The sequence below is a fragment of the Limulus polyphemus genome, unplaced genomic scaffold (assembly GCF_000517525.1).
Source record: "Limulus polyphemus unplaced genomic scaffold, Limulus_polyphemus-2.1.2 Scaffold36, whole genome shotgun sequence".
Classification (NCBI taxonomy): Eukaryota; Metazoa; Arthropoda; class Merostomata; order Xiphosura; family Limulidae; genus Limulus; species Limulus polyphemus.
Genome location: NW_013665646.1, coordinates 1252744 through 1263042, shown reverse-complemented (window position 1 = coordinate 1263042; position 10299 = coordinate 1252744). Strand labels below are relative to the sequence as shown.

The window sequence follows — 10299 nt, the reverse complement described above, 5'->3', positions numbered from 1 at the left end:
CTTTTAGTATTATACATTACTCAATTTATTAATTTAAAAGCAAATATTAAAAAAACACAGATAAACATCGATTTTTGTGTGTTACGTGGTATGTTGAATGCAGCACTGGTTCAAATAAGATGTTTGTGAAGTCAAAATACAATGTCTATAGTTTCGAACAAATTAGAAAGTCATATTAAAGAAAATAGCTCTCTTTTACTAACTTTTGTATAATGACACTGAATATTTCATATTCTAATTTCAACAAGAAAGCCAAATATAATACATACCGTTTTAGAATCTTTGGCAATGCATTTATTTCCTAGATTGTCAACTAGACGTCGCACCAATCGTTGCACTTCTGGTACACTACCACAGTCATTATGGGACCGACAGAAAGTATGAGCGAGGGAAGACACGTCTAGGATGGCTTGGCTATAGCTCCCGTCAATAATATGCTAAAAATAAGGACAAAGAACAGTAATATAATACTCCCGGTATTGCATGTCTTATGGGACTACTTTTTCACCCGACTCTAACATTTGGTGTACGAATATCAATAATGAAAACAAAGTTTAGTGTAATAGTTAATAATTGCAGCTAAAATATTTTATATGAGTGATAAGATATGGTAATGTATACATGAAGACATAAGCGCTTCATTGCATGGCTCTGTTTGTTAAAGTGATTGTCGTGAATTTGAGGTTATTTTTTTAAGATAACTATCATTAGATTTAATAAAATAGATGGAAGATTGAAGTTTTATCTCTGGTAAGTAAAGTAAAATAAAAACAACTTACGACGAGTTCTCCAATCATTTCAGCTGTCGGTTTCGCTACAAAAGCCATGGAAGACAGCCACGTGTCAGCTTCAGAGACGGAAATCTCTTTCTTGGTGATGAGTTCCCTAATCAGACGAATTGAGGCTGTGGATCCAACCACGGGGATAGCATCCATAATGAACTGCCTAGTGATCAGATAAATAAAAAGCGCGTTTTCGAACTTACTCTTTATAATTCTGCATTCATTAACAACACAACCTTTATTCAATGTGCTTATTTCACGAAATAATTTTACTAAGAAAATCTCCAATGTGTATGCTGTTAATATGAACTTATATTTCAGGAATTAACCCCAACGGGAAAAAGAGGAAGAAAACACCCAAACTAAAAATAATATTTTCTGAAGATTTAGAAAACAAATCTTAAATGCAATAGTTAAAAAAGTGAATGATTTTAAGTGTTTTCGTTTTTATTTTAACGTCTACATTGTTTTAAATAGTTTGTCAATTTACTATTATATTAGCACAATGTGCGTCCATACACGAGCATCTATATTGTTTTTTACCCGAGTCTAAAAGAAATTACATTAAAATAACTTCAGGAGCTGGTCATTGTAGAGTAAAATTCTCAATACAGCATATTTCATTTTTAGCACCAATTAATGCCGTGGATGGAAACTTAATTAGATCCTACAGCTTCAGTAAGGACTTTTTTCTTTACATTGCAAAGTGTACAAGACTGACCTGGAATTTTTGTTTCCACTACAAATGCTGTCAGCACGCTGATAGATAGAATAAAGAGACTGATAATCAAGTTCGCGGAGTTTATACACCAGGTGAGCGAATTTGGCGGGAACAGATGGGCGAATGTCATTCTTAGCTGCTTCGCAAATATCAACCAGCGTTTGTTCTGCTTCTCGTCCCTTCATGTGATTGGTTGGTTCAGAGTAACTGTGGTCGAACAGGAGGTCATGATGGGTAGGTCGGTAATCTGTGACATAAAATGATAGAGATGGTTAAGAGATCGTTAGTCTGTGTGACATTGGAGAGCAATAAAACTGATAATATTTGTAACATTATATACTGGTTGGTGTGATTTGTCAGTTTGTTACCTCATCTGTCCAGTTTACAAGAATTGTCAGTTTGTATTACACCATCAATCTGGTTGGTGTGATTTGTCAGTTTGTTATCTCATCTGTCCAGTTGACAAGAATTGTCAGTTTGTATTACACCATCAATCTGGTTGGCGTGGTTTGTCAGTTTCTTACCTCAACTGTCCAGTTGGCAAGAATTGTCAGTTTGTATTACACCATCAATCTGGTTGGCGTGGTTTGTCAGTTTCTTACCTCATCTGTCCAGTTGGTAAGAATTGTCAGTTTGTATTACACCATCAATCTGGTTGGCGTGGTTTGTCAGTTTCTTACACCATTTGTACAGTTGACAAGAACTGTCAGTTTGTATTACACCATCAATCTGGTTGGCAGGATTTGACAGTTTCTTACACCATCTGTCCAGTTGGTAAGAATTGTCAGTTTGTATTACACCATCAATCTGGTTGGCGTGATTTGTCAGTTTCTTACCTCATCTGCCCAGTTGGCAAGATTTGTTACATTACCCATCTGGATGGCAGGGTTTGACATCTGCCCAATATTTACTAATTTATATTCTAAAGCCATCATCGACTGCAAGTATAATATATTATCAATTTTATCGGCAAACAAATAATAGTTTCTAGAAACAATTCTCTTTGCAATAATTCATGACTCAGCCCTCACAGTTTTTTTGGCTTAGATAATCATATCACAATAGATAACCTGGACCACTTGACTCATTTCTCTTTAAGGACGTACTCTACAGTGTTTATTTTTCACTGACTTTATCAATAATAGTGGAAACTTCTTCCATAAAAAACAGTAAACAAAAAGTTTGTTAACAATTATTATCAGACTTATTGTGACGTAATATGACACAAGCAATCGATCTGCAAAACAGGCTTCGTCTACATAAGGTGTTGTATATCACAATAAACAGTTTCAGTGAACCTCTAGTGAGCTATTCACAGACTAACACATTTTCAATAATTTGATAGAACGGTTCGATGAAATATAGAAATTTCTGATGTTAGTAACTTTAAACCAACTTCGAAACTTGTAAAATAACGGTATTGAAAAAAGGACCACAAGTATTTTGACGTTGAAACCAATATTTTGTAAATTTCGAAACTTTTAAAATGTCTATGCTCTGCTTTGACAACGAATAAAAAATTTATATAATAAAACAATAACACTGAGCCCTCTTTAAAAGTTTTTGAAGTTTGCAAACAGGGCTGCATAATGGGGAAAAAACTGTAAATACTTTATTTGCTACGTCTGCTTTTCACAATTACTTTTCAGAATAAGTCAAGATAAAAATAAGACTAAAAAACTAAAGCGTTTGTTTATTAACAGAAATATGAAGCTCTGTTTTAGTATTTGAATATGGGACTTGCCATTGCCAGTAAAAGACCCTTGACGTTCACTGTTAAAGGTAAGTGTCTGGACGGATTTTGTAACGGCACTCTTGTCATGGTTGGAGAAAGGTTTGAAGACGTGCAACTCTGTACATTCGACCGAGTACAGTCTGTCGTTGCTGAAGGACTGTTCACAGTTCTGGGTGCCTTTCAGTAAAGGAAGAGACTTCTTTGGCTGTAGAGAGATAACAAAGCTTAGTTATAAGCTGACTGTAGAACGACAGGGAAGTTTGTTTATTATCTGGCTGACAGGAATAGCAAAGTTTAGTTATAACTTGGCTGTAGAGAGATAACAAAGCTTAGTTATAAGCTGACTGTAGAACGACAGGGAAGTTTGTTTATTATCTGGCTGACAGGAATAGCAAAGTTTAGTTATAACTTGGCTGTAGAGAGATGACAAAGCTTAGTTATAAGCTGGCTGTAGAAAGATGGTAAGGTTTTTAATTTGGCTCTAAAAAGATAACAAAGCTTAGTTAAAATTTACATGTCGGAAGAAATAATATATATTACAATTAAATAAGAATAGAGGCATGAAGAGTATTAAGTCATAATTAGGAGTTTTATTTTTGTTGTATGTGTGTACGTATATAGTAAAAGGAGTTACAAACCATTACATGTTCTTTCATTGATTCAGGTGGTCAACATATGTGCTGAATACTATAGCCTACAGGTAAGTGTGTGATATTACTATAAGTGTAACTTAAACAACACTATAAGGCTTATTCTGAAGCATTCATTATAACTATCATCATTAGAATCTGGTATATTTTACCACTGTTTAAAATGCGATAATTCCGACAAATGTAATAATATCTAAGTTAAAGTTCTGGTAACAAAACTTACAATATCTGAGCTGTACGGTGTGGTTTGCATTGCGCTATCACTTCTCTCCCGATTAACACACGTTACCAGATTTTTATGTTTCTTTACGTTGACTTTGGACCATCCACGCCCCATCGCCATGTATTCGACTTCACACTTACCGGCGACATCAGTCTATGAAAAGGAAACAAATAAAATGTTAAATTTTTTTTACACATTTAGACTAAAAAATTCTTTAAGGCATTTATCTGAATCAGACATTCATGACTTCACTTGAATGAAGGAATTCCATTACACGCAAGTACTTTTAAACGTTCTTCGTCAAACTTTACAAAACCTCACACGTCTCTTTCTTCTTCTGTTTAAAATGATCCGTTTTTGTGAAAACATCTTAAGTTAGTTCCTTATCAAGAAAACGTTTAAAGTTTCTTTATTTCTTTCTCCAATAGTTTTCGTAAACTACTTTCTTGTCCAATGTGGTACAAAATCTCTCCATATTTAGCATAGCAGAAATTGTTTTTTTAATATTTTTGGGATATTATTCATTATTTCTATCCAGTTCATCAAATTAACCCTATCACAACCGAAACTATGAAATAATCTATATTGAGGAAACTATAGAAAATTTATTTTAATCGAAGTTTTACTCATCATATTTTATTCTAAAATTTAACTTTCTCTGAACGAGCAAAAAAAAAAAAAAAAATGGGGAATTTCCCCCGGGAGTGATAAAAATATTTTAACATTTATATTGGATAGGAAGAGTAAGATTTATGTTATAATTACATCTATGATAAAAATAGAAATTCAATTATCAGTATAAAACGATTAAAGATTTTAAAACATTGTACAACTTTAAAAATTTGGGCTCGATACTCGCGGTTTACGCAACGCATGTAATCCGTTGTGTAGTTTTACACTTAGTAATAAAACAAGCAAACAAAATCTTTGTAAAAGTCATAGCCACAAATCATTGAAGTTGTAATGTTTGGCATAAAAGTTTAGCCCCTGTGCAGTTCAGCGGCAGAGCTGAGGATTCGTAACTCCAAAAATAGGGTTTCGATACTCATGATGAGCATAATACTGAGAGTCTATTTTGTAGCCTTGTGTTTAACAACAAAAAAAATAAAAAATAACACACACACACACACACAAACTAATAAATTCTTAATTATTCAACACGGTATATCAGAATGGTTTAAATTCATTTATTGCCTTACTTCTGTAGTGTTTTCACTGGTGAAAAGATCTTTCATAGAGGTCTGGAAGGCAGATAGCACTCCCCTCTTGATGTTCAGTACCCACGTGGGCTCGTTCTCAGTGGGACACAGAGTGTCTATAGTGCCGTCTTGGAATGAAAAGCGTAGAGTGTTCTGTTCTAGTTCTCTTCTGAAGTCGGCAGTCCCAGCAGCTATACGGCGATAACCTGGGTTTCTTGGGTCGGACTGTTCCAAGCTAACCCGTCGAAGCTGATGGAGTAAAATGATTAAACATGAGAATAAATATTACCTTTCTCCACAATGACGTTTCCTCTCAGCACACCTTTAGTTCAAGAGTTTTGTATAACTTTTTTGACATCAGTTTACTGAAAACTTTTAAACAAAATGAGGTTCTATGAAAATAATTATAACTGACACAGTGGTATGTCTGCGGGCTTACAACGCTAAAAACCGGGCTTCGATACCCGGGGTGGGCAGAGTACAGATAGTCCATTGTGTGGCTTTGTGCTTAACTTCAAACAAACAAACTCTGAAAATAATTATGATTCTTTTGTTGTTTTCTGAGCAGACAGAAGAAAGGAAATGACGTGATTTTACTATAGCGAACAGGAAGTGACGTTAGTTCACTGTTAAATCTATAAGAACTGGTAAGACCTTATTAACATACTTCACAGCAGTCGCCCATTTTTTAAAAAGAATAATATACTTTAAAAGCTTTTATTGTAATATGAAACTTATTGATTTTCAATGTATACCAACCTTTTTTTAACATAAGAGCCTGAGAACACGAGAACTTACAATAAATTTTCAAATTAGTTGATAAGGATTTAACTTAGGGATACTGAAATTTCACAAATAAATACATTTTAAAGTTGAAAGATACTTTGATATTTAATTAATTTTTCAATTTCATTTTTAATATCAAACACTGTAAATACACAACATTTAATTTTGTTTTCAAATATCTTACGAAAAAACATTAAACATTAAAATAAGTCGTTCAGCAAAGGAATGAAGTGCACTGTGGAAGAAACTGATCAGTTATCAGTGATAACCATGATGTGAACTGAAATACACATAGGAACAATTGAAGGGCGAATGAAAGCTGACTCCTAAGAATGAAAACTAAATCCCAAACATACATGTATGAATACACTATACCTGAAGAGACAGGTCACACTTAGACAAAGCCTCGATTTCAACCTGCGCCTTGATATACAGCTGAGACTCTTCACTGGCTGTTCCTTGCAAGGTCGTTACCGTGTGGGATTCGTAGTCGTAGACATAAGTTCTACCTTGGTCGTACTTGAACTTGTTGCCCTCTGAGATAAAGCAGGTGAACAAGCGAGTAATTATAAAGAGATTAACAAATTAAGGTTACTCGTAGTTTCAAAGATGTAGACTGAATTTAATGTAAGTGTTTTTCAGTTGATTGTTTTTACTATTAATCGTCAATGCTATCACCCATTTATAAATTCTTGCTATCACATAGTGAATCTAATACAAATAGCTTTACTGTGTACTATTAAATTAACACGTTTAGGCTATAAGTATAAGCTCTATGAAACTAAACTTACCAGTACAATGCCTAGCACATTGTCCGCCGGTAGGATCCAGTGGAACTATAAGCAAAAGATAGTGGGAGAGGATGAATGTTTATTAGAATCAATTATAAAGATAAGATATAAATGCAAGGAATAATTATATGTGTAATGGAAAAGGAACTCCGTAGATGCTTCATCTCATTAGATACCGTCAAGTTCAATAAAACATGTATTGAAATTTTACAAAATGTACAATTTTCTAACTGTTAAATATTAATTACAGTTGATTGATATTCAAAGGTTTTCAGCGAAAGTTTAACCTCTATGTTTACCTAAAGTTGAAACTGCGTATAATAATTGCTGAAACATAACGTGACGTCTTTTTAACATCAGAACGGTGAAGAGAAATATTTTCGTTTAAAAACAATTCTTCATTTAAATGAGAAAGATTTAAATCAGTTAATTATTATTACCGATCTTTTACGATATCAAAACTCAACTAATATTATTGTGTCTGAACTTATAACTGTAAGTGTTTACAACGAACTAAAAGCTCGGCAACAAGGAAACAGAAATTATTTTAAGTTAAGGAGTGTGACGTCAATAAATTTCCGTTGATCAGTCCGAATCAACCCGTTTTTTGCTTGATTTTCCCCAAGATTATATAGAACAACTTATGAGCAAAAACGATTCCAGACAATGTTTTTTACACGTATTTATAACACAAAATCGAGTTCTGTTAAGAGAACTTGGAGAATAGGCCAGTGAATTATTAACTTATGATGAACTCGTACAAAGAACGATTAATCTATGGTGAACTTAGCAAGTTTCTGGAAGGAAAGATTAGCTTATGTTGAATCTAATAAGTTTGTTTGCTGTGAATTTCGCGCAAAGCTACACGAAGGCTATCTGCGCTAGCCGTCCCTAATTTAGCAATGTAAGACTAGAGGGAAGGCAGCTAGTCATCACCACCCACCGCCAACTCTTGGGCTACTCTTTTACCAGCGAATAGTGGGATTGAACATCACATTGTAACGCCCCCACGGCTGAAAGGGCGAGCATGTTTCGCAGATTGCGAGTCGAGCGCCCTAACCATCTGGCCTAACCCTAACCACACTAATAAGTTAATGCTCAGAATAAGTACTTTATTATACTCATTATCTTTACTTTCAATTTGTATAAAGTTACTGCAAGTCCGAAAGTTGAAAGAAAAAATATATATATTTGAAAGCAGTTAGCTTGTATACAACTACGTACTTCAAGAGGATTAAATATGTTATGCAGATAGGATATGAAAATCAGAACTTTAAAAACAATAACATAAATACGATTAATATTCTTGACCAAAATCACTTTAAACTGCACATCTTTGTTGTTGTTGTTTTATGCGTTTCTGTTAATTATTACATTTAGAATTTTACATCTGAGGTTTACAACACAAAGCAGCCTACCGTGATTTTATAACAAATGTTAGGTTTCGTTTATCCACTGCTTCGCCCTACGCGATAACAGAAGCACATAAAGAAACGAGAATCAACAGTTTCTTGTAAATAGTACACTATAACACAATACTGACTGTTTAATTACAGATTTATTTTATTTTCTCCAAAGGCAAAAAGGACTCAGAAATCTCGCAAGTACAAATAATTAATCGCCTTTTTTTCTTTTCAATTAGACAAACAGAATTGTTTTTTTAAGCTTAATAAAATCGATATTATGTTCTTGAAATGAAAAATACTGTACATCGTGTTATAAACATAAGCTATTCATTTACTGGAACCCCCCAGTGGCGCAGCGGTATGTCTGTGGACTTACAACGCTAACACCTGGGTTTCGAAACCCGTGGGGGGCAGAACACAAATAGCCCATCGTGTAGCTTTGTACATAATTAAAAACAAACAAACATTTACTTAAATAACAAAAACTAAATTTTCAGTTGCATAATAAAAAAAGGATGGTTTAAAACACTATAACAGCATTCAGTTACGTAATATTATGATTAATAATTTGTATATATATTTAAATATATTCAAAATAAGTTAAAATTATCCCTTAAGACAGGGTTTTCCAAACTCCTGTCACCCACGCCCTCCTTTAATAAATACGGTTTCTTGTGCGTCCCCATATTTTTTTAAGTGAGCGAAAGATTGAGTTAAGTGACGAGATATAATACACAGATACACATTAAAATACTACGTGTTGTATTAGTTACTTATTATTTCCATTAGTAGAAAAATGTACTTAAACGCATAATTTTGGATTATTGCACTATTGACAATACCCTAATCGCTCGCGCTCCCTTAGAGGCTCAAATGAGCCTCTTGGAGGGCCGCGCCCCACACTTTGGGAAGCGCTGCCTTAAGAAATTGCATAATTAATACTTGGTATTATCAAAATTATAATATTACAATTGTTTCTTTATAAAAAATAATAATTATTAGCACCGAATATATATAAAGATAGTAACTTTTTACCTCTGTTGTAATTCCACATTCATTATTTTATTGTCCAAAGACTCACCTGCAACTGCACTTGCCACGAAGGCGATAGCTAGAAGAAAAGACTTCATGGCCGCAATTTTAAAAGCGGCTCACTTGGCTTAGTTCTCCGTAACAATGTACGTATCGTCTTCTTTTCGTCCTTTTATACCATTCAGGATGTCCAGAGTCCGCTTGAAAGCAGTGACAATGGTCAGATCGATAAGATAGACGACATAAACTCACACACACACAAACACAAAAAAAAAACCCTCTGTGACGCAGAACGTGATTTGAGGGTTCAAAAAGCAGAAAATACCTTGTTTGGAAACTGATGTCATTATCAGACATAACTAATGAAACCTTCAACTAGGTTTTGGTTTCGCTATTCGTGAATAGTTATCGATGTAATCGCTTTTATTTTATATCTACGTTCGCTTGTGTTCTTGGTGGTCTCTAGGTGTAACTACAGACCCTTGATGGTGAACAACAGGACGACGGCAGCAACAACGAACATTTGACACGTGTGTGTTCAGTAACAAACATTTAATTCTTGAACGTTTCGGAATATACATATTCCATCTTCAGCAAGCTATATTGAATATGGTAAATTATTAAGTACAGGCATTTTATAAAGTTTAAACATTCTATAAAAGTAATTAAAATACAGAATAAAAGGATGAAATAAATTAAAAGACAATCAAATAAACAGAGAACAGAATAATGCAACAATATATTATACAAGTTATTTAGAACAGGCTTAATTGTAGTGAAGTTCTGTTATTATTTAAAGTTGGGAGTTCATTTATAATAGATAACCTTCCTTTAATTAAAAGTTCAATATTGGAGGATCCAGATGAAATGACTTTGATATTCGTAATCAAGACTGGGTGGTTGGTGTTTTCACCATGTGTGCGAATTGTGGAGACTGGTGGATTTGATAGTTTTTTTACCAGTTCTGCTGGATA

General features: G+C 33.9%; 1 protein-coding gene across 1 annotated transcript in view; it reads right to left on the bottom strand.

Annotated features, from left to right (window-relative positions):
- LOC111086219 (apolipophorins-like) overlaps nucleotides 1-9423 on the bottom strand; it is a gene marked incomplete at its 3' end in the record, with an annotated part of 11422 nt that extends 1999 nt beyond the window's left edge. Inside the window, exons 1-8 of the mRNA XM_022388178.1 lie at nucleotides 9375-9423; nucleotides 6472-6632; nucleotides 5311-5559; nucleotides 4112-4264; nucleotides 3248-3443; nucleotides 1504-1750; nucleotides 780-996; nucleotides 270-437 (exon numbers count right to left, since the gene is read on the bottom strand). Coding sequence (XP_022243886.1) covers nucleotides 270-437; nucleotides 780-996; nucleotides 1504-1750; nucleotides 3248-3443; nucleotides 4112-4264; nucleotides 5311-5559; nucleotides 6472-6632; nucleotides 9375-9423 — 1440 coding nt within the window. The remainder of the gene's footprint in view (nucleotides 1-269; nucleotides 438-779; nucleotides 997-1503; nucleotides 1751-3247; nucleotides 3444-4111; nucleotides 4265-5310; nucleotides 5560-6471; nucleotides 6633-9374) is intronic.
- Nucleotides 9424-10299: the final 876 nt, after the last annotated feature.